At 35.6% G+C, this 26,048-nt stretch overlaps 1 protein-coding gene across 7 annotated transcripts in view; it reads left to right on the top strand.

Moving 5' to 3' along the window:
- Positions 1 to 25,796, top strand: part of RNPC3 (RNA binding region (RNP1, RRM) containing 3) — a 48,754-nt gene extending 22,958 nt beyond the window's left edge. For 2 of the 7 annotated variants that reach the window (XM_061411022.1, XM_061411024.1), the window contains exons 13-15: positions 1,227 to 1,359; positions 1,999 to 2,071; positions 3,074 to 5,169. In XM_061411022.1, the coding sequence (XP_061267006.1) occupies positions 1,227 to 1,359; positions 1,999 to 2,058 (193 nt within the window). In that variant the 3' untranslated portion in view covers positions 2,059 to 2,071; positions 3,074 to 5,169. Of the gene's footprint in view, positions 1 to 1,226; positions 1,360 to 1,998; positions 2,072 to 3,073; positions 5,170 to 10,098; positions 14,218 to 22,241 lie in introns of those variants that run through there. The other 5 variants (XR_009735326.1, XR_009735327.1, XR_009735328.1 and 2 more) reach the window with 5 other exon arrangements.
- Positions 25,797 to 26,048: the final 252 nt, after the last annotated feature.

Below are 26,048 nucleotides of genomic sequence, written 5' to 3'. Positions count from 1 at the left end.
TTGGAAGGAATGATGCTAAAGCTGAAACTCCAGTACTTTGGCCACCTCATGAGAAGAGTTGACTCATTGGAAAAGACTCTGATGCTGGGAGGGATTGAGGGCAGGAGAAGGGGACGACAGAGGATGAGATGGCTAGATGGCATCACTGACTCGATGGACGTGAGTCTCAGTGAACTCCGGGAGTTGGTGATGGACAGGGAGGCCTGGCGTGCTGCGATTCATGGGGTCGCAAAGAGTCAGACATGACTGAGTGACTGATCTGATCTGATATATATATATATATATATATATGCGCATGTGTGTGTGTATATATATATGTGTGTGTGTGTATGTACACACCATGTTTATGCATCCTTTCTATTTCCAGTATTGCCTCCCATTAGCATTTGAGAGGAAAAATAATTCTGTATTGAGAAACTGTACACATCAAAATGATAAATTAATAATTGTTTCCTGTGGGACTAGTCTTGTGAATTTTTTAGAAAAAAATTTAACTGCACATTTTGATTCTTAAAATTTCTTTATATGCTTTTGCTAGTCTCATAGACTAAATGCTAGGCAGTATTTTAGTTGTAAATTATAGTCTGTTTTTTAAGTAGTTTATAGTTTCCTCCCCTGAAATATAGACAGGAGAATACACTGTGGAATAATAGAGTAACTTGGAATGTAAAATCTGGTTTGTATTTTTGGCCCTAACTTTAGCTATCGGTATAACACTGAAGAATTCACTCAATCTCTGTACACATTGTCTGTAAAATGGTAATTTTTGACTAGGTGATCGTTAAGGTCCCTTTCTCTTCTGAAATTCCATGTTACTTTTCTATAGTTTCTGTCAACCCTTTTATTCTTGGTTGTATAGTTGTTTTCGTCACTTGAGTAAACAGTATTAAATTGGCTGCATAAAACTTTTAAAAAAGAGAGATGAAAGAAAAACTTATTTACTTTTATAGTTGCAAAGTATATATGATTTTTTAAAATCATATATACTTTTATGATAGTTAAAAAATGATAAGAACATCATCAAACTTATATTACCTACTTATGAAAACAATTTTAAAACAGAATATAAAATATAATTTTAGAATGCCTAAATAATGTGCTAATCAGATAGTAGAGTCATTTTTATTCTGAAATAGCAGAATTTTAACTTAACACATTCTCATTCACTTTATCAGAATTCTTTGACATTCTTTAAGTCAAAACATTATTTCTTCCTTGACTTCTAGGTTTGATATACGCTTGATGAAAGAAGGTCGCATGAAAGGACAAGCTTTCATTGGCCTTCCAAATGAAAAAGCAGCGGCAAAAGCGTTAAAGGAAGCTAATGGATATGTTCTTTTTGGAAAACCTATGGTGGTTGTATCCTTCAAATTAGTTGGTTCCAGATTGAGTTTATAGCAGTAAGGGTATAGTTGAAACTAATTTTTATATTATGCTTTGGAAATCTCAACAGCTTGCATTCCAGCTTGAGAATATTCAGTTATAATATTTATAATACAAACATTTGAGTCAGATGACAATGTTATTTAGATTTTTATTGGAAAATAAGCATAATGAGGCTATTAAAATCCAGCCAAGTCTAAACATTTTATTTAATACTTAAAATATATATACTTGCTAAACCAAAGATAGTACAGTATCATTTTATTGTATTGTAATTCATATTTATGTTTAAGAATTTTAATAACAATATATTATTGATTAGCCATCGTGCTTTCTGCAGTTAATGCAATTTCAAACTAGAAATTAGTGGGATAAATGAAGGAGCAGAGGTATAGGTGTAAAAAATGACTATAAAAGAAAGGGAAAATTTTTTACTTCTCCCCCAGGTCATAGACAAGTAGGAGGCAGTCAAGAAATACTGACGAATGACTGAGTAGGAAGACAAATAGAGAAATTAAAAACTCTGCTCCTACCCTACATTAGGATGTTCTTGATAATTCTTTAGAAAAGATTCCTTTCATGTTTGTGAAGTTAACCTTAATTTTTAAATATTAGCAATTTGCTCGATCTGCTAGACCAAAACAAGATTCTAAAGAAGGAAAAAGAAAGTGTTAAAAATTAGTTAAAGGTAAGTGTGGCGATAACATACTAAAAGGACAAGACTTTCTTGAGAGAAAATTAAGAAAGGATAACAGCCGGAGTAATGTTTTTAAAGGATGCATCACTCTGACTGTCTAACTATGCTGTTAATTTTCATTAAACTTCACAATTATGCAATAAAGTTCATTTGTATGTAAAAAATTAAATTTGGAGAGAATGAATTTTATAAGGGCAATGTATCTTTATTATTCTTAATTTACTTTCTTTTCTTAGAAAAAAAGAGTACTTCTTAAATTTTAACGTGTATTATAATCACCTAGAGAGCCTGATAAAACACAGATTATGGGGTTTCCTCTAACCCCTACACAGAATTTCTGATTCAGTAGGTCTGCAAGGGTGTTTGGCTTTGGGTAATCAATTTTCCTAGTTTTCCGATGAATAAGAGATTTTCTAGGATACTGGACTTTTTAATGCTAACACTGGGAAGATGTCTGCCAAGTCAGGACAAATTGGTTACCCTTGGTGGGACCTGAGAATTTGCATTGCTAATTACTAATTGTCCTCCTCACAGAAATATGTCCATATTTTTTGGAATGAAGTATTTCAGCTTTAAAATAAGTAATTTTAATTCATAATTAAATAATTTCATAATTAAAAAGTGGTAAAATGAAGCACTTTATGTCAATGTTGATTTAAGAAAGATGAGTGGAACTATATTCATTTTGTTTTAAATCTTTCTGCTTTAGAATAATGAAGAACATGAATAAATGGGCCAAAATTATTGATGGTTAAGCTGAAAAAATTATATAAAGAAAGTTTTGCTAATGTTTATTCCTTTTGGGAAGCACCTTGAATATTTGAATTTTGTAATAAAGTATCTATACTGATATAGTCAGACAGATGTCTTACAAATACTTTAGAAGAACAGATGAAAATAAACCATTTTCTATGTGTTTAAAAAAAATTACTTGTAAATTTAACATGAAATATGAGAAAAAAAATTAAACTACATTCTGCTGTTCTTCTTTAGAAGCATCCCTGCGTAAATACTGCTGTAATACTGTCATACAAAGTGTATCCTTTCTTGTCGTATCCTTTTGGGGCAGTGTTTTTTTATTTTCATAGAAGTGTTTTGTCTCTCCCCAACCCACTGATCCAGCTTATGCAATAATTTTTCTTTTTAACAATGTACTGAAATTAAGTATTTCTAAATTATCTGTGTTGATTGAATAGATCTTTTATGTGGTTTTTAGATTTGTTGCTGAATTTTCTGTGCTATCCTTTAGGTTATGTAGTTTTTCCAGAGAAAGTTAGTGAATCAGGTCAACTTATTTACGTGGAGAATGGATACATTTGTTTTAACACAGATTTTATTCTTGCTTCTTCTATTTATGTATTTTCTAATTCAGTAACATAAATGCTTTCTCTTTCATGATACATGTGGTTTAGGCATTCTGTATAACCTATTATAAAATTTGGGGAAAAGGGTTTTTACCCCCTATAAAAAGTACATGTGTTGAAATTTTAAATAACTGAATTTCAGTGTGAATTCCAAATAAGAGTAGCAGACATCTGAGGTTTTATTATTGAAATCTCCTTTGAGATAGCAACTAGAAGTATCTTTTTTCCCTTTCTTTTTCGAAACAAAATAAAAGGATTAAGAAAAGAGTAACAGAGAGGAGAAGACATAAAGTTGACTCAGGGTAGCACAATAAGTGGAAAGAAACAGTTCTGGAAGGTATGTAAGTGGTTCCCAGACCTGTTGATAATCAGAACTGCCCAAATAGTGGTTCTCAATTTTGGCTGCATATTAGAATGACTTGCAGAACTTTAAAAAAAAAAAAAAAACTAAAGAAAAATAATAAAGTAAAAAGGGTTTCTTCCCAGAGTTTTGTTTTAATTGGCCTGGATTTCTGCATGGATATCAATATTTTCAAACCTCACAGAGTATTGGTTCTAATGTGCAACCAAGATTGAGAACCACTGAGGAAGGATTTTTATATGTTAAGATTCCTGGACTCTATCCTAGAACTGATAGATAAGAATCTCTGGAATCAGGACCAAGAATCTAATTTTCCCTTATTCTAAAGACTGACCAATTTGAATACTGCTTTGTTAGATTAAACTGATTACATGGATCCAAGATATCACCCTAGCCATCTAAACTTTTCTTAGTAGGAAAATACAGCATTGGAGTCTTTACATCCCTTTTCTTACTAATCCTACTAATAGTAGGATTTTCTTACTAAATCCTACTAATAGTACAATGAAAACAATGCAGAATTCTGTTAATCATTATCATTCAAAGATACAAAAAGCAGGAGATGTTGAAATTGCTGTTGCTTTTTTCTCTTGACACAGTTAAATATTTGATTTTTTAATGTTATAAATCAGTTTACGTGCTGTTAGGTAATTAAAATTTTGTTGCACTGACATGATTCACTAATTTTCCAAATATAAATGTTCTAGCTTTTAGTTATTTTAGAACTAGTGAACTGTTCAATAATCATTTTTAATGAATTTTTATGGTGTTTTAGGTTCCTTTTATCTCTCAAGTACTTTCCACCTTTGTGGAGATGAAATTGACCACCTGGACTATGGAACTGTGCGTAGTATCTTTTAAAGTGTATTTAAAAATTAAATCTATATGCATTTAAATCAGTTTATTAGAGATCTATCACATGTATTTTAATCATCTTCCTCATATAATAAATTATTTTCTTTCCAATTAAAATAATGATCTTAATTTTTCTTTGTTATTTATATGTTGAGGAAAGTATAATTTGATAATTACATAAATTTTTTATCAAGTAATTTTATAATACTAAATATAAATTTTCTTTTATGGTTACAAATATTGCCCTTTTTCATTCTTACTTGTATACTGATGCACTTAATACTTTTTTTTTAATAGTAATCTTATTTTTTGTAGTTATTCTCAGAGTAGTTTTACTTGGTTGAGTTTTGATGATTTTGATGTTGTTGTTTTGATTTTGTTTTTTCTCTTAAGTGGTGGGGGATTTTTCACAGGTTAGGGAATTTGTATACTTGCCCTAACAGGTTTTCATTGTTGTGTCTCCCAGTGTATCAGAATGTCACTCAATAAATTTTTCCTATATAAAATTATTCTGTTCCCTTAGTAAAATTAATTTCAGCTGTATGTTAAGTAGGAAACATTGATATGTTTTATTGAATTTGTTCTGGTTGATACTCTTCTGTGAGTATGTAGTAACAGTTTTACCTTAGAGCCACTTAGATCTTTGTTGGAATGATATTGTGTATCACAGCTTCTTCCCTTTTACTCATAGCTTTGTGAAGTAAGGTAAGTGAAAAGTTTAAAGGTAGGAAATAGAAGAATGGGATTTGAACCCTGGAACAATCTAACATTTAGATGTCAAGTGGTAAGAAAATGTAACTAAGAGTAGGTAAACCCAAATGAAGAAAGAAGCCCAGCTAGGAAGGAGTGATTAAATATGTTAGGTCTGTTGATGATGTAAGAAAGATGAGTTCCAAAGACAACTGTTAAGGAGTCTTGCTTTCTGAGGGAGTAGTGAAATGGGTTGTTAATACAGGGGGATATAGTATCAAGAAGGTTTTGTTTTTATTTGCTAAAGATTGAAAATATAGCCGATTTGTATGGTGAAATGTAGTAGAGAAAAAACAGAGAAATGATACAGGAGTGAGAGGAATGTCACTGGAACCATAGTTATGGTGTATAAATAGAAGAGTTAGTTTTAAAGATGGGTGTGTAAACAGCTCATTAATAGCAGTGGAAGGAAGGACAGATTATAAAGATCTAGATATTTGCAGTTTGGTATAGCTAATGGGAGCATATAAAATTTTTGTTGTATTTTCTCAGTAAATAGTAAGCAAGGTCATAAAGTAGAGGGAAGAACTCTTTGGGAAAAATGGATTGAAGAAAGAAGATATAGATATTTAGGGAAGTGAGAAAAAAATGCTTAGAAGGATTGCTGGATATTACTTAAAAAGTGCCTACTTGAAGTCCATGGTTGTTAATTTAATTGAGATCAGTCAATGTGGTTTTGTGTTTTTCCCAATTTAGCCTTTGTACTGCTATTGAGTAGACAGTCAGATTTTTAAAATTAGTATTTTCTCACATGAATATAACAAAAAGGGAGAAGGGGAAAAGTGTTGACATAATCAAAAGAATGATTATGAAGGATGGACATGGAAAGTAATTTGGTAATAAGCAAATTGAGAAAATGGAGTTTCAGGCACAATAGACAAATGGTATGATCCATTGAGATTGCAGTGTGGTTGAAGATGTGTTGTTATTTCTTAGAGGTAGGAAATTTGGGAGGTTGAAATAGAGTAAGGGACTGAGATTGAAAATATTAGAGCACAGTAATTAATGACGTCTAGAATGTGAGTATGGTAGTTGAGTGAAAGTGAGGTTATGGAAAGAGATGAATTCAAGAAATTGAGAAACTTGGATTACAAAAGGATCATATGTGTTATTTGAAATTATCATTAATTATGATAGGAGTAGTGAGCCAAAAGCTAAATTATTCCTTGGAATGTGTGAGTTTGTCAGGTTTATGACAGTCCACTCCAGTATTTGTGCCTGGAGAATCCCATGGACGGAGAAGCCTGCAGGGCTACAGTCCCTGTGGTTGCAAAGAGTTGGACACAACTGAGTGACTAACACAAACTCTATCAAAAAAGAATATTTTTAAAAATCAACCTAAATAAAATCCTGGAGTACCTATCCTCCTGTAGTGTTAAGAATTTCACTCTTAATAGTTCACTGAAAAATAGTGTATTAAAGTGGTTTTACAGGTATAGGTTCAAAATTCAAATCTTGTGTCCATGCCTTAGTTTGCTTTATGACTTTTTCATTTCTTTTGCATATTCCATGGGAATAATAAAAATGCCTAATTTGGGATTGTTTTAAAGTTGATTAGATGGATATAAAGTACTTACGTCTGATTGTGTGTGTGTGTGTGTGTGTATGTGTATATATATATATATAGAGAGAGAGGGAGTCACATTTTCAATAAATATTAGCTCTCATAAAGTGGTAGTTGTGGTGGTTCTCAACTCGCCCTGATATTGAAGGTGATAAAAAATTCTGAGATTTTCAGTAAAACATCAGTCATCTTTCCGTCTTAATTATCACTGAGATGCCCAGATTCTTCCTTGCCACACCAAGGGAGCAAGAGACTATTTGAAAAGTTTAGGATCTTTGGTGTCTAGAAATTATGGAGCTGGAGAAGTACTTACAGAGCAAGAGCCCAAATAGCTAGTCTGTCATTGGATTTTTCAGTTACTTTAAACAATAAGTACCTTTTTCCTTTTGCCAGAGAGATTTGGCACACTGGCCAAGTGTGGGTCAGACATGTCACCTCTGAGGTGAGAAGTGAAGTTTCATATAAACCATGTGAAATGAGAGTTGGGCTTGTTCTCTAAAGGAAAAGCATAGCATTGTAAAATCAGAAAAGAAACTTAGATATTAGGCAGCTAAAAACAAATGTTTTGCTACAATATACAGTATATAAAACTCTTTTTGCCATGTGATTGTTTTCCATTTATGCCTTTTACAAGGGCCTGGACTAGTGTAAAGCAAAGGAAATTCCTAGGGTGTAAAATTTAAGGAGGCATATACTTTCAAGTAATGCAAGTGCTCCTCACTGTACCCTAGTCATTAACAGAATTAGCATAATCCTGATTAGGTAAATCACCACATTAAAAAAAAAAAAATTGTAGCATACAAGTTGGGCTTTCCTGGTGGTTTGTAGTAAAGAATCTGCCTGGCAATACAGGAGACGTGGGTTCGATCCCTGGGTCAGGAACAGCCCCTGGAGAAGGAAATGGCAACCCACTCCAGTATTCTTGCCTGGGAAATCCCATGGATAGAGGAGCCTGGCGGGCTACTGTCCAAGAGGTTGCAAAAGAGTTGGACACAACTTAGCAACTAGACAACAACAGCAAAGCATACAAGTTGCTGGTTTAGATGATTTGGAAAGTATTTGCTGTGCAAGTGAAACTCCTTCAGAAACCAGTGTCTTGAGAGATTAAGTCTTTGAAATTTGAAAGGAAGTAAGACAAAGGAATCAATACCTATTAAAAGTACCTTTGTCTTTAAAGACATTGTACTGTTTATGTATAGTAGTTTGATCTTTAACACCCTATAAGAAGAGAACACTTCCCTTTGTGAGTAATGAAGTTTTTTGATAAACTTCAACTGTAAATTAAGATACTTTATTACATTTAATTGTTTTTACTAATACATGTAAAGCAAAAGATAGTGACTTCAGTAGGACTGTTCAGTAGAGATGACAGCTAAACTACATGTGTTAGGCACATAAGAGACAGAACTGATGATTCTCAGAAATAGAATTCCCACCCCCATGACTTAAGCTACTATATATTATACACTGGAATTTCCTGAAAGCAAACTATAATAGAGATACAGCATTCACACAAAGGATAGTATAGGGAATTTTAATTAAACAACCCAGGACTCACCAAATACTGAAAAAGTACAAGGAAAGAGAGATTCTGTACCCACTGAGCTTAAGCTTTATTACCATGGGGAAGAACTGGGAGATCAATTAATTAATTATGATTTAATATACAAAGATTTAAAGGGATGATATTTTAAAATATGGGGAGGGAGGAGGGTTCAGGATGGGGAACACATGTATACCTGTGGCAGACTCATTTTGATATTTGGCAAAACTAATACAATTATGTAAAGTTTAAAAAAATTAAAAAATAAATAAATAAAATATATGTGTATATTTATATGTATATCAGAAATCAGTAAAAGGGTATTTTACTACATAGGACATTTTTTTTTTACATTATGGTATGGCATCAATATACCATTTCTCTAGTACTTATATACCAAGATCTTTGAAAATTTAAGAATTCCAGAAGAACATATGAACAGTTGATTAATTTCTTTATCATGAATCTTTTCAGAGCTTAATATACATAAAATGTTATATATTATTTATGAAAACATTTAATATCTTTCTGTTGAAGAAAAATATGGAGGGGAAAGATTGAAATTTGGGTTGTTCTCTATATATATATTGGATTTTTCTTTAAAAAAGATATTTGTATATTTTTCTAAATGTTAACATTATTAAATTTGGGTCTTGGGATATGGGATCTGTTACACTTTTTCACACTTTTCTGTATGACAAATATATCACCTCTTAAATGAAAAATAAAATAGTGAAACAGCTCTAATCCAGTGTTTCTTAGCCATTTTTTGTCCTTTTACCGCCATGAATTTTTAGACTTTTTTTTTTCCTAATCATCCTTATGAAATTTTAATACCACAGTATAATCTTGTCTCTTTTGGACTATTTGTGTATCTGTTCTTATGTTTTAAGAGTAAGGTTTTTCTTCCTGCACAACCCAGTGAACTAACCAGCAGTAGAATTTAGAAGATAATTATTCTTATTAGCAAACTAAGAATCTTAAATCATGCAATTCTCTGATCTTAGCTGAACAAAATCAGATATTGGTAACAAATATCTGAAAAAAATTCAAGTTTATAGATACTAAGTAATGCATTTCCATGTTATATGTATGGATCAAGATAGACTTTTTAAGAGAAATTAGGAAATACTTGAATGAAAATGAAAATACTACATCAGAATTAGGGAACTCCAGCTAAAAGGAGAGAATTTGGCATATTAGAAAAGAAGAAAAATAACAGATTTAACCTTCTACCATAAGGAACTGAAAAAGAATAAACAGAATGCAGAACAAGGAAATAATGAAAATAATTATAAATCAGTGAACTTGTAGACAGAAAAGAGTTGAAAATATTGGAAACAGAACTAGTTCCTGAGAAGATCAATTGAAAAAGTTCTAGCCTGAAGGCAAAGGAAAACCCCTCTTCCCTCTCAGGTTGTAAGAAAATGATACTGGAGTATTTTTAGTAAATTTATTTCCATAAATATGACAACTTTGATGAAATGAGCTAACTTCCTGAAAGTATTAAATTAATTTGAGAAGCAGGTAACCTACTTCTCAACTCTGAATAACTCTGTACCTAATAAATTTACTTTGTAGTTAAAAGTTTCCCTGGAGGCCTGAAGGGCTTCACTTGTGAATTCTGCAAAACATTAAATGAAGAAACCAACAATACTGTACAACAAAACACTTCCAAATTCATGTTGAGATGCATGCATTACCTTGGTCATAAAAGAAAACTTTCTATTTCTTGTAAGTATAGATGCAAAAATCTGCAACAAAATATTAGCAATTTGAATGAAGCCATATATAAAAAGGATTTAAATCATGACCAAGAGAACTTTATATTGGGAAAGGCAGTCTATCGAACCTTTTGAGATCAATAAATGTAAATTATCCTGTTGACAGACTAAAGAAGAAAACGCGTATGATCATCTTAATAAATGAAAGAAAAGCATTTGACAAAGCTAAATATCCATTCTTGGTAAAAACTCAGTAAACTGGGAATGGAAAAGAGCTTCCTTAAGCTGAAAAGTGTCCACAAAGTCTCCCAGTTGTTCTTCAAAGTGAAGTCACTCAGTCGTGTCCCATTCTTTGTGACCCCATGAACTGTAGTCTAACAGGCTCCTCCATCCATGGGACTTTCCAGGCAGATGTACTAGAGTGGGTTGCAATTTCCTTCTCCAGAGGATCTTCGTGACCCAGGGATCGAACCTGGTTCTCTTGCATTGTAGGCAGATGCTTTGCCGTCTGAGCCACAGAGAAGTCCTAAAGGCTAAATGTTTTTCCCAAAAGTAAGGCGAAACAAGTCAAGGAAGGCCCCACTCACTACTATTCAACATCTCACTGACAGCCAGTTCATAAAATGAGAAACAGAAAAGTATACAAATTGGAAATTAAGAAATAAAACTATTCCTATACAGAGGTGATATGATTGTTCATGTAGAAAATCCCAAAGATTTAAAGACTCCAACAATTGAGTTAAACAAGATTGTAAGATTAAAAGTAAATATGTAGAAGTCAGTAAATAAACTAGCAATGAACTACTAAATCTTGAAAATTTTTTCTACAATTAACATTTGCAGTAGTACCAGAATTGAAATAATTAGGTATCAGTTCAGTTCAGTTCAGTCGCTCAGTCGTGTCCGACTCTTTGCGACCCCATGAATCGCAGCACCCCAGGCCTCCCTGTCCATCACCAACTCCGGAGTTCAGGTCCATCGAGTCAGTGATGCCATCCAGCCATCTCATCCTCTATAGTCCCCTTCTCCTCCTGCCCCCAATCCCTCCCAGCATCAGGGTCTTTTCCAATGAGTCAACTCTTCGCATGAGGTGGCCAAAGTACTGGGAGTTTCAGCTTTAGCATCATTCCTTCCAAAGAAATCCCAGGGCTGATCTCCTTCAGAAGGGACTGATTGGATCTCCTTGCAGTCCAAAGGACTCTGAAGAGTCTTCTCCAACACCACAATTCAAAAGCATCAATTCTTGGGCGCTCAGCTTTCTTCACAGTCCAACTCTCACATCCATACATGACCACTGGAAAAACCATAGCCTTGACTAGACGGACCTTTGTTGGCAAAGTAATGTCTCTGTTTTTCAATATGCTATTTAGGTTGGTCATAACTTTTCTTCCAAGGAGTAAGCGTCTTTTAATTTCATGGCTGCAATCACAACCTGCAGTGATTTTGGAGCCCCCAAAATTAAAGTCTGACACTGTTTCCCCATCTATTTCCCATGCAGTGATGGGACCAGAGCCATGATCTTCATTTTCTGAATGTTGAGTTTTAAGCCAACTTTTTCACTCTCCTCTTTCACCTTTGTCAAGAGGCTTTTGAGTTCCTCTTCACTTTCTGCCATAAGGGTGGTGTCATCTGCATATCTGAGGTTATTGATATTTCTCCCTGCAATCTTGATTCCAGCTTGTGCTTCTTCCAGCCCAGCATTTCTCATGATGTACTCTGCATATAAGTTAAATAAGCAGGGTGACAATATACAGCCTTGAGGTACTCCTTTTCCTATTTGGAACCAGTCTGTTGTTCCATGTCCAGTTCTAACTTGCTTTCTGACCTGCATATAGGTTTCTCAAGAGGCAGGTCAGGTGGTCTGGTATTCCCATCTCTTTCAGGATTTTCCACAGTTTATTGTGATCCACACAGTCAAAGGCTTTGGCATAGTCAGTGATCAGAAATAGATGTTTTTCTGGAGCTTTCTTGCTTTTTCGATGATCCAGTGGTTGTTGGCTCTTTGGTTTCTGATTCCTCTGCCTTTTCTAAAACCAGCTTGAGTATCTAAGTCTACCAAAATGTGTACTAGACACTTATGCCAAAGGCCCTTCCCCAAATTTTGATAAAAAATAAAGACCTAAGTAAACAGAGAACTATACTGTATACATGACCTGAAAGAGTCATGATTATTGTGATGTCACCTCAAATAGATTCATTTCAAATTGAAAATTGTAGCAGGATAATTTGTTGATATTGCTAAACTGACTTTCAGAGCTCTTTGGAAAAACAGCAACCAGAATGTCCAGCACAATTAAAAAAAACAAAACAATTATATGACTTGTTACATACTTCTAAGGTTTATTATCAACCTAGAATAGCAGTGTATTTGGCAGAAGGATAGATGCATAGATCACTGAAATAGAAAAGTCCACAAGTAGACCCACACGTGTATGGCACATTAATTTTTGACAAAAATGAGAAGACAGTTCAGTGGAGAGGATTGCTATTTAAATATAAGATGTTGGAATAATTGGACACCTATACCCCCCCACACACACACACAAAAGGGAAACCTTTAAAAAATTTCTCTCACACAAAATTTGAAATACAGACCAAAAGTTACAGGAAAAAATACCTGTGTGACATTGCTTACACAAGGAATTCCTGTATACAACACCAAAAGTTTTCTCCATTGAAAATAAAGATAAATTAGATGTCATCCAATAAAAATCTTATTCAGAAGATGCTATGAAAAATAAAGAGGCAGTCACACACTGGGGACAGTCTTTGGGGAGCATATATTTGACAAAAGAATATCCAGGATATATATAAATAACTGTAAAAATAAAAATGAACAATAAATTTGTAAATACCAAAGATTTACAGATGACAAATAAGCACATGAAATGATGCTTCACATCATCATCCATTCAGTTCAGTCGTGTCCAACTCTGCAACCCCATGAACTGCAGCACACTAGGCCTCCTTGACCATCACCAGCTCCTGGAGTTTACCCAAACTCATGTCCATTGAGTTGGTGATGCCGTCCAACGATCTCATCCTCCGTCGTCCCCTTCTGCCCTCAGTCTTACCCAGCATCAGGGTCTTTTCCAATGAGTCAGCTTTTTGCATCAAGTGGCCAAACTACTGGAGTTTCAGCTTCAACATCAGTCCTTCCAGTGAACACCCAGGACTGATCTCCTTTAGGATGGACTGGTTGGATCTCCTTGCAATCCAAGAGACTCTCAAAAGTCTTTTCCAACACCACAGTTCAAAAGCATCAATTCTTCGGCCCTCAGCTTTCTTATAGTCCAACACTCATATCCATACATGACTACTGGAAAAACCATAGCCTTGACTAGATGGACCTTTGTTGACAAAGTAATGTCTCTGCTTTTCACATGCTGTTTAGTTTGGTCATAACTTTTTTTCCAAGGAGTAAGCGTCCTTAAATTTCATGGCTGCAGTCACCATCTGCAGTGATTTTGGAACCTTCCAAAATAAAGTCTGCCACTGTTTCTCATCTATTTGTCATGAAGTGATGGGACCAGATGCCATGATCTTAGTTTTCTGAATGTTGAGCTTTAAGCCAACTTTTTCACTCTCTTCTTTCACCTTCATCAAGAGGCTCTTTAGTTCCTCTTTCTGCCAGAAGGGTGGTGTCATCTGCATACCTGAAGTTGTTGATATTTCTCCTGGCAATCTTGATTCCAGCTTGTGCTTCTTCCAGCCCAGCGTTTCTCATGATGTACTCTGCATATAAGTTAAATAAGCATAGTGACAATATACAGCCTTGATGTACTCCTTTTCCTATTTGGAACCAGTCTGTTGTTCCATGTCCAGTTCTAACTGTTGCTACCCGACCTGCATACATGTTTCTCAAGAGGCAGGTCAGGTGGTCTGGTATTCCCATCTCTTTCAGAATTTTCCACAGTTTATTGTGATCCACACAGTCAAAGGCTTTGGCATAGTCAATAAAGCAGGAATAGATGTTTTTCTGGAACTCTTACTTTTTTGATGATCCAACGGATGTTGGCAATTTGATCTATTTAGACAAATACAAAATACAACCACAATAAGATGGCATCACACACCTATTAGAGTGGCTTAAAATACACTCTGATAGTACTAAGATTAGTCAAGAATGTGGAGCAACTACAGCTTTCATACATTGCTAGTGAAATTACAAAATGGTACAACCTGTTTTACAAAACAGTTTGAGGAAGTTTGTAGTAATGTTAACATGTGACCTATCCACCACACTTCTGAGTATTTATCTAAGAACAACGAAAACTATGTTCACACAAAAATCTATACCTAAGAGTTTTCTGGGAAGATGATGGAGTAGGAAGTATCAGGAGTCCAACCTAACACCTAATATAGTTGCACCAGAGTCACTATTTTGGAATTCTGGAGTCTAGGGCTTGCAACTTCCAGATGAAGCCTTGGACAGTAAATTGTAGTTAATTTAGGCCAGTTTCAGCTCTTAGCATAGTAATAGCAACCAGTTTCCCAACCCCAACCATGTGGCAGGCATCCATATATGTATCCTGGAGCACCTTGCTGATAGGAGTCAAGGTGGGCAAAGAGAACACTGAACTCTTAAATATTGAGGGATCTATGCCATAATTGTTTATGCCACTTTTGATCACAGAGGTGCAGAGATTGGCAGTCATGGCTGTTATACCTCCCACGTTTGTAAGCCATATATCCTATCTCTACCACCCCCAGTGAAGTGACTTACAGGGGAATAATAAGCCAGGTCCCCCTTTTTCCTTTCCTCTTTAGTTTTCCCACTTTGGAGAGTCAGACATGCTTAAAGACTAGGACAGTCCAAAAAACTGCACATATGGGGAAGATTAGAAATTGACCACTAAACCCAGGGAAAGGGTAAAAAATATGAGAAGACTTTGATTTTACAATTCAGGTTGATCCTTAACACAGATACAGCATGCAATAATTTAAAAACCAAAAACAATAACCAATGAGCAAACTGTAGAAGGGGGAGAATCTGAACTCCAGAGTTAACATAATGTAAAATCAAGTGACTAGTTTTCAACAAAAGAAAAATTTACAAGGCATACAAAGGAACAGGAAAATTTGAGTGATTCAAAGGAAAATAATGTATGGAAACTGTTCCTGAAGAAGATCTGATGGTAGATATACTAAGCAGAGAGTAAAATAACTGTTCTAAAGATGCCCAAGAGACTAACAGAAGATGTGGAGGAAGTAAAAGCAAAGCAATTTATGAATAAATGGCAATATCAATAGATAGGAAACCTAAAAATCAAATATTTTTGGAGCTGAAAAGTACAATAACTGAAACAGAGAATTCACTAGAGGAATGCCCAGGAGATTTGAGTATGCAGAAGAAAGAATCAGTGTACACCAGACAAAAAATATAGGACAATGAAAATTATCAAATTTGAGGAACAATCCAAAGATTGAAGAAAAATGAACATAGGCTAAGTGTCCTGTGGAAAGCCATCAAGCAGGCCAGCAGGCACACTGAATCACAGGAGAGACAGAAAGAGAATAATTGAGGAAGTAATAGCTGAAAACAAATCTGATGAAAGTTATGAATATAAATATCCAAGAAGTTCAGTGAATTCCAAGTAAAACTGACTCAAAAGTCCATATCAAGACATAATAAAATTGCATAAGACAGAGAAGTGAATACCCACATAAAAGGGATTCTCAAAAATTATCAGAAGATTTTCCATCAGGAACTTGGGAGGCCAAAAGAAGTGGGCTGATATAAAGTGCTAAAAGAAGAAAAATTCAACTAGGAATTTCCTGTCTGGCAAGACCATTTTGTTTGTTTTTTTCTCTTCAAAAGTGAAGGAGATATTGACATTCCTACATAAAGCTCAGAGAGTTTACCACTAGACCTTCCTTGCAAGAAATGCTCATGAAAATCTTGCAAGGGTCAAATGAAAGGACACTAGATCATAACTAAAGTCATATGGAGAAATGCAGAGCATAATAAAGAGAAATATAGGAACAATTTTAAAAGCTAATATTGTAAAAGTGTTCAGTTACTACATTTGTTATCTACAGGATTTAATAGACTAATACATTGAATAGACAATGTTTAGTCAATACGTTTGTTTTATTGTAATTGTGGTCTGTAAATCTACATGTTGTTTTCTACTTCATTTAAGGGACTAATGAATTTAAAATAGTTGTTTATGTTTAGGGGCACACAGTGTATAAAGATTTAATTCAGGGAACCTCAATGACTGAAGACTGGAAACAGAAGTGTAAAGACATTTTTTGTATGTTATTGAAGCTAAGCTAGTATAAAATGAATTAGAATTTATAACTAGTATGTTAAGTGTAAACTCCATGGTAACCACAAGGAAAAGAGCTATAGAATACACACATAAAAAAATGAAGAAGTATTTAAACCTTTTACTACCAAAAAATGTCAACGTAAAAGACACTGTGGTGCTGGAGTGGTGGCAGTGTGGCACTGAGCGAATTTGAAGAGATACCCCACATCCAAGGGCAAAGGGGAAACCCCAGCAAGATGGTAGGAGGGGTGAAATCACATTTAGACTCTAACCCCATACCTGCCAAAGATGCTCAGAGGGATCAAACATGCTTTGTGTGCACCAGAACACAGAGACTGAGACAGAACAGTCTTTGAGTATCTCCTGAGGAGACACATCACAGAAAAATAACCAGTCTGATCACATGGACCACAGCCTTGTCTAAATAAAACTATGAGCCATGCCATTCAGGGCCACCCAAGATGGATGGGACATGGTGGAGAGTTCTGATAAAACGTGGTCCACTGGAGAAGGGAATGGCATACCACTTCAGTACTCTTGCCTTGAGAACCCTATGAACAGTATGAAAAGGCAAAAAGCAAGGACACTGAAAGATGAACTCCCCAGGACAGTAGGTGCCCAATATGCTACTGGAGATCAGTGGAGATATAACTCCAGAAGGAATGAAGAGATGGAGCCAAAGCAAAAACAACACCCAGTTGTTGATGTGGCTGGTGATGGAAGTAAAGTCTGATGCTATAAAGAGCAATATTGCATAGGAACCTGGAATGTTAGGTCCATGAATCAAGGCAAATTGGAAGTGATCAATCAGGAGATGGCAAGAGTGAACATTGGCATTTTAGGAATCAGCAAACTAAAATGGACTGGAATGGGTGAACTTAACTCAGATGACCATTATATCTACTACTGTCAGCAAGAATCCCTTAAAAGAAATGGAGTAGCCATAGTTAGCAAGAGTCCAAATGCAGTACTTGGATGCAGTCTCAAAAAATACAAAAGGATTTCTGTTCATTTCCAAGGCAAACCATTAAATATCACAGTAATCCAAGTCTATGTCCCGACAAGTAATGCTGAAGAAGCTGAAGTTGAATGTTTCTATGAAGACCTACAAGAGCTTTTAGAACTAACACCCAAAAAAGATGTCCCCTTCATTACAGGGGAGTGGATGCAAAAGCAGGAAGTCAAGAATTCCCTGGATTAACAGGCAAATTTGGTCTTGGAGTACAGAATGAAGCAGGGCAAAGGCTAATAGAGTTCTTCGAAGAGAATGCACTGGTCATAGCAAACACCCTCTTCCAACCACACAAGAGAAGACTCTACACATGGACATCACCAAGTGGTCAATAGTGAAATCAGATTGGTTATATTATTTGCAGCATTGGAGAAGGAAACAGCAACCCACTCCAGTGTTCTTGCCTGGAGAATCCCAGGGACGGGGGAGCTTGGTGGGTTGCCGTCTATGGGGTCGCACAGAGCCGGACACGACTGAAACGACTTAGCAGCAGCAGCAGCAGCATGCAGACGCTCTATACAGTCAGCAAAAACAAGACTAGCAGTTGACAGTGCCTCAGATCATGAACTCATTATTACCAAATTCAGACTTAAATTGAGGACAGTAGGGAAAACTGCTAGACTATTCAGGTATGACCTAAATCAAATTGCTTAAAATTATACAGTGGAAGTGACAAATAGATTCAAGGAATTAGATCTGATAGACAGAGAGCCTGAAGAACTATGGGTGGAGGTTTGTGATATTGTACAGGATACAGGGATCAAGACCATCCTCAAGAAAAATAAATACAAAAAAGCAAAAGGCTATCTGAGGAGGCCTTACAAATAGCTGTGAAAAGAAGAGAAGTGAAAAGGAAAGATACACCCATTTGAATGCAGAGTTCCAAAGAATAGCAAGGAGAGATAAGAAAGCCTTCCTCAGTGATCAATGCAAAGAAATAGAGAAAGACAATAGAATGGGAAAGACTAGAGATCTCTTCAAGAAAATTAGAGATACTAAGGGAACTCTTCATGCAAATATGGGCACAATAAAGGACAGAAATGGTACGGACCTAACAGAAGCAGAAGATACTAAGAAGAGTTGACAAGAATACATGGAAGAAGTATACAAAAATGATCTTTATGACCCAGATAACCAAGATGGTTTTTTCACTCACCTAGAGCCAGACATCCTGGAATGTGAAGTCAAGTGGGCCTTAGGAAGCATCACTAGAAACAAAGCTAGTGGAGGTAATGGATTCCAGTTGAGCTGTTTCATATCCCAAAAGATGATGCTGCGGAAGTGCTGCACTCAATATGTCACCAAATTTGGAAAACTCAGCAGTGGCCAAAACTGGAAAAGGTCAGTTTTCATTCCAATCCCAGAGAAAGGCAATGCCAAAGAATGCTCAAACTACTGCACAATTGCACTCATCTCATGCTAGCAAAGTAATGCTCAAAATTCTCCAAGTCAGGCTTCAACAGTACGTCAATGGTGAATTTCAAGATGATCAAGCTAGATTTAGAAAAGGCAGAGGAACCTAGATCAAATTGCCAACATCTGTTGGATCATCAAAAAAGCAATAAAGTTCCAGAAAAGCATCTACTTCTGCTTTATTGACTATGCAAAAGCCTTTGATTGTGTGGATCACAATAAACTGTGGAATGTTCTTCCAGAGATTGGAATACCAGACCACCTGACCTGCCTCCTGAGAAATCTGTATGCAGGTCAAGAAGCAACAGTTAGAACTGGACATTGAACAACAGACAGGTTCCAAATCGGGAAAGGAGTATGTCAAGGCTGTATATTGTCACCCTGCTCATTTAACTTATATCCGGAGTACATCATGAGTAATGCTGGACTGGATGAAGCACAAGCTGGAATCAAGATTGCTGGAAGAAATATCAATAACCTCAGATATGCAGATGACACCACCCTTATGGCAAGAAAGTGAAGAACTAAGGAACCTCTTGGTGAAAGTGAAATAGGAGAGTGAAAAAGTTGGCTTAAAACTCAGCATTCAGAAAACTAAGATCGTGGCATCAGGTCCCATCACTTCATGGCAAATGGAGAAACGATGGAAACAGTGAGAGACTTTATTTTGGGGGGCTGCAAAATCACCGCAGATGATGACTGCAGCCATGAGATTAAAAGACGCTTGCTCCTTGGAAGAAATGTTATGACTAATCTAGACAGCAAATTAAAAAATAGAGACATTAGTTTTCCAACGAAGATCTGTCTAGTCAAAGCTATGGTTTTTTCAGGAGTCATGTATGGATGTGAAAGTTGGACTATAAAGAAAGCTGAGCACCGAACAATTGATGTGTTTGAACTGTGGTGTTGGAGAAGATCTTGAGAGTCCCTTGGACAGCATGGAGATCCAACCAGTCAATCCTAAAGGAAGTCAGTCCTGGGTGTTCATTGGAAGGACTGATGCTGAAGGTGAAACTCCAATTCTTAGGCCTCTTGATGTAAAGAACTGCTGCTGCTGCTAAGTCACTTCAGTTGTGTCTGACTCTGTGCGACCCCATAGATGGCAGCCCACCAGGCTTCCCCGTCCCTGGGATTCTCCAGGCAAGAATACTGGAGTGGGTTGCCATTTCCTTCTCCAATGCATGAAAGTGAAAAGTGAAAGTGAAGTCACTCAGTCGTGTCCGACTCCTATCGACCGCGTATACTGCAGCCTACCAGGCTCCTCCATCCATGGGATTTTCCAGGCAAGAGTACGGGACTGGGTTGCCATTGCCTTCTCTGGATGTAAAGACCCTGATGCTGGAAAAGATTGAAGGTTGGAGGAGAAGGGGATAGCAAAGGATGAGATAGTTGGGTGGCATCACCCACTCAATGGACATGAGTTTGAGCAAACTCCAGGAGTTGGTGATGGACAGGGAAGCCTAGTGTGCTGCAGTCCATGCAGTCACAAAGAGTTGGACACAACTGAGCGACTGACCTAAACTGAAAAGTCACTAAAGGAATTAATGAGCTGCCCCCCACCTTAAAACAACAACTATGAGGCATATAGTAAGCAAGCAAAATAATAGTCTCTTTAAAGTATAAATGAATTAAACTCTCCCAGCAAAACACCAAGATTGAGAAAATGGATTTAAACACTGGAATCCACTGTGTACTCTAACTACAACAGTCACTTCAGATCCAAAGGCCAAATAGTTTGAAATTTTGAAAATAATACTCCATGCAAATAATAAGCAAAAAAGTTCAGGTGTGGCTGTATTAAAATAGACATATACAAAATAGACAAAGTCTAAAAAGTTGGAAGAAACAAAAACATTAATACAAATTTCAATAGAGAAAAATGATATAATAATTATTTACATGCCTACTGACAGATTGTCAAAATATATGAATCAAAAACTGACAGTTGGAAGAGAATAATAGATAATTCTACAATAATAGTTGGAAACTCCTGGGCTCTGGTAATGATAAGTGTAGTTCAGTTAAACAGAAGTAAGGAAATAAATGACTAAGTAACTCCCTGCCTAACAGCCATATACAGAACACCATAGCCAACAATAGCATACATGTTTATCTCAAGTGTCCATGGAACATTTTCCAGAATAGACCATATGTCTGGCCACAGATTAAGTTTCAATAGATTTGTAAAAAGATGTATAAAGTATCTTCTCCAACCACAATGGGATAATGTTAGAAATAAATAAAGGAGGAAAACTGGAAAATCCACACTATTGTTGAAATTAAACAGTACACTGTTGAACAACTAGTGGGTCAAAGAAATTACATGGGAAATTAGGAAGTACTTAGAAACAAAAACAGAAACGCAACATGCCAAAACTATTGTTCATCGCTAAGCTGTGTCCAACTCTTTGTGACCCTATGAACTGCAGCACAACAGGCTTCACTGTTCTTTGTTATCTCCTGGAATTTGTGCAAACTCATGTCCATTGAGTCAGTGATGCCGTCCAACCATTTCATCCTCTGTCATCCCCTTCTTCTCTTGCCCTCAATCTTTCCCAGAATCAAAATCTTTTCCAGTGAATCAGCTCTTCTCATGAGGGAGCAAAATTACTGGAGCTTCAGCTTCAGCATTAGTCCTTCCAATGAATATTCAAGGGTTGATTTCCTTTAAGATTGACTGGTTGCTTTGACCAAAACTATGGGATGTATCAAAAGTAGTGCTTAGAGGAGATTTTATAGTTAGAATCACTAACATTAAAAAACAAAGATTTCAAATCAATGAGTTAGCTTTATAACTTTAAAGGACTAGAAAAAGAAGAACAAACTAAACCCAACGTAGGAACATAATAAAAATTAGAGTGGAGAAAGTGAAATAAGGAATTTAAAAAATCGGGAAAATCAATAGAACCAAAAGTTGATTGCTCAAAAACAAAATTGACAAACCTATACCTATAGTGATAAAGGAAAAAAAAATCACTAAAATCTGAAATGAAATTGGAGACATTCTACATTACAGATTCTATAGAAATAAAAAGGACTGTAAAAGTACTGTAATAATTCTCCACTAATGAAATATATAACTAGATAAAATGGACAAATTCCTAGAAACACAAACTTACTAAAGACTAAACTGCAAAGAAATAGAAATTCTGAATAGACCTGTAACTAGGACAGAGATTGAATCAGTGATCACAAATCTCCCAACAAAGATAAGCCTTGAACCTTATGGCTTCACTATTGATTTCTGGCAAGCATTTAAGGAATAATTCAAACTGATTTTTCTTAAACTTTTCACAGAAATTGAAGAGGAAGGAAAGGTTCCTGATTGATTCCATGAGACCAATATTACCCTAATATCAAATAAAGAGAAAGACACTTCAAATAAAGAAGACTGCAGGCCAATATCCCTTTGGTTCAACACTGATGCAAAACTCCTTAAAAGGAGCATATTAAAAAGATTTTACATCATGACCATAAGGGATCTATACTGGAATATAAGAATGGTTCAGCATTGAAAGTCTATCAAACCTAACAGAATGAAGGACAAAAACTACACTATCATCTTAATTGACAGAAAATAATTTGACATAATTCAGTATACTTTCATGATAAAAGCATTCAACGAACTGGGAACAGAGGAAACTACCTCAGTATAATAATATTCTTAAATGAAAAACTCATAGCATCATACTCCATGGCAATAGACTTTGAAAGCATTTCCACTAAGAACCAAAACAAGTCAAGGAAGCCCACTGTTGCCACTTTTGTTCAACGTAGTGCTGAAAGTTGTACCCAGAGCAATCTGGCAAGAAAAGAATAAAAAGGATTCAAAGTGAAAAGGAAGAAGTAAATTATGTCTGTTCACAGATGATCTTTTTTTTTTTTTTTCAGCTTTAGGGAGATATAGTTGACATATAAAATTCTAAAAGTATACAACACAGTGATTTAACATATGTATACACTGGAAAAGAATATCCACATTGATTTATTTCACACATCCATCATACCACATATTTTTGTTTCATTTTCTATTTTAATGAGAACATTTAAGTACTACTCTTTTGCTGCTGCTGCTGCTAAGTCGCTTCAGTCGTGTCTGACTCTGTGCAACCCCAGAGACAGCAGCCCACCAGGCTCCCCCATCCCTGGGATTCTCCAGGCAAGAACACTGGAGTGGGTTGCCATTTCCTTCTCCAACTACTCTCTTAGCAAATTTTAATTATAGATTACATTGTTACCAACTATAGTCATTATACATCATGTCCTTAGTCCTTATTCATTTTATAACAAAGTCTGTAACCTTTACCAACCTTGCTCTACTTCCCACCACCCAGCCCCTGGCAGCCACTTTCCTACTCTCTGGATATGAGCTTAACTTTTTTTTTTTTAAATAGAAATGATACCATGCAGTATTTGGTTGTCTTCTGTCTGGTTTCTTTAATGCCTCCAAGCTCATTCACACACAGTGAAATATTATGCATAAGTGTATGTATTCATGTGTGTGTGTGCATACATATATACGTATATCATGTTTTCTTGATCCATTGATTTGTTGATGGCCCTGTAGGTTCTCTTGCAATGAACATAGTAGTACAGATAACTCTTCTAAATAATGTTTTTTTGTTTTTTGTTTTACTTTGAATATATACTAAAAAGCGGAATTAGTGGATCATATAGTAGATAGATTTTAATTTTTTGAGGAATTCTCATGCTGTTCTTCATAGTGACTACCAGTTTACATTTCCACCTGCAGAGTATAAGCCTTCTCTTTTGTTCACATTCTTGCTGGCATTTATTATCTCTTTCCTTTTTGATGATAGTCATACAAACAGGTGTAAGGTGGGTGATCTCGTGATTTTGGTTTGCATTTTTCTGTTGATTGGTTATGTTGAACGTCTTTTCATGTACCTGTTGCACATTGTATGTCTTATTTGAAAAAAAAAAATCGGTTCCAGTCCTTTGCCTCTTTGCCTATTTTGAAATTGTTTTTTTTTTTTCTATTGAATTGTAGATACGATCTTATTTAGAAAACCCTGAAGATCCCCCCCCCACACACACAAAATCAACATACAAAAATCAGTTGCATTTCTATACATGAATAATGAACAATATGAAAAGGACTGATCAATCTGTACATGGAAACAATTCAGTTTACAATAGCATGAAAGTAAGACCAGAAACTATAAAACTCCTAGAAGAAAACATAGGCAAAACACTCTCTGACATAAACCACAGCAGGATCCTCTATGACCCACCTCCCAGAGTAGTGGAAATAAAAGCAAAAATAAACAAATGGGACCTAATTAAACTTAAAAGCTTTTGCACAACGAAGGAAACTATAAGCAAGGTGAAAAGACAGCCTTCAGAATGGGAGAAAATAATAGCAAATGAAGCAACTGACAAAGAATTAATCTCAAAAATATACAAGCAACTCCTGCAGCTCAATTCCAGAAAAATAAACGGCCCAATCAAAAAATGGGCCAAAGAACTAAACAGACACTTGTCCAGAGAAGACATACAGATGGCTAACAAACACATGAAAAGATGCTCAACATCACTCATTATCAGAGAAATGCAAATCAAAACCACAATGAGGTACCATCTCACGCAGGTCAGAATGGCTGCTACCCAAAAGTCTACAAGCAGTACATGCTGGAGAGGGTGTGGAGAAAAGGGAACCCTCTTACACTGTTGGTGGGATGCAAACTAGTACAGCCACTATGGAGAACAGTGTGGAGATTCCTTAAAAAAACTGGAAATAGAACTGCCATATGACCCAGCAATCCCACTGCTGGGCATACACACCGAGGAAACCAGAATTGAAAGAGACGTGTACCCCAATGTTCACTGTAGCACTGTTTATAACAGCTAGGACATGGAAGCAACCTAGATGTCTATCAGCAGATGAATGGATAAGAAAGCCGTGGTACATATACACAATGGAGTATTACTCAGCCATTAAAAAGAATACACTTGAATCAGTTCTAATGAGGTGGATGAAACTGGAGCCTATTATACAGAGTGAAGTAAGCCAGAAGGAAAAACACCAATACAGTATACTAATGCATATATATGGAATTTAAAAAGATGATAATGATAACCCTATATGCGAGACAGCAAAAGAGACACAGATGTATAGAACAGTCTTTTGGACTCTGGGAGAAGGCAAGGGTGAGATGATTTGAAAGAATAGCATTGAAACATGTATATTATCATATGTGAAACAGATTGCCAGTCCAAGTTCAATGCATGAGACAGGGTGCTCAAGGTGCACTGGTGCACTGAGATGACCCAGAGGGATGGGATGGGGAGGGAGGTGGGTGGGGTTTCAGGAGGGGGAACACATGTACATCCATGGCTAATTCATGTCAATGTATGGCAAAACCACTACAATATTGTAAAGTAATTAGCCTTCAATTAAAATAAATAAATTTAAAAAATAGCATGAAAGTGAATAAAATGCTTAGGAATTAATGAAGAAGATGAAAGACTTGTACAGTAATAACTATAAAACATTGCTGATAGAAATAAATAAATGGAAACAAATCCCATATTTATGGATTGGAAGATCTAATGGTGTTGAAATATAAATTCTATGGAAAGAGATCTACAGACTCAATGCAGTTCTTATCAAAATCCCCAATTTTTTTTTTTTTTTTTTTTTTTTAGCAATAAGAAAATTCATTCTAAAATCTATATGGAATTTTAAGGGACCCCAAATGGCCAAAACAGTCTTTTGAAGAACAAAGCTGTAATACTCACACTTCCTGATGTCAAAACCTACTACAAACCTAAAATGTGATAATGTCATAAAAACAAACATATAAACCAATGAAATAGCCCAGAAATGAATGAATGTGTTATACGTATGGTGAAATGTTTTTTGACTAGGTTTCTAAGACCTGTTAAAGAGTCTTTTTAACAAATGGTGCTGAAAAAACTGAATAGTCACATGTAAAAGAATAAACTTGGTCACTTAGCTAACACTATATACAAAAATTATCTCAAAATGGATCAAAGATATAAATTTAAGAGCTAAAACAATGAAACCTTAGAGGAAAATATGGGATAAAGACTTCACAAGTCATGCTTTATCTGGCAATG

This window comes from Bos javanicus, chromosome 3 (assembly GCF_032452875.1).
Source record: "Bos javanicus breed banteng chromosome 3, ARS-OSU_banteng_1.0, whole genome shotgun sequence".
In the NCBI taxonomy this organism is placed as follows: Eukaryota; Metazoa; Chordata; class Mammalia; order Artiodactyla; family Bovidae; genus Bos; species Bos javanicus.
The sequence above is the reverse complement of the archived record's forward strand: the minus strand, read 5'-3'. Positions and strand labels throughout refer to the sequence as shown.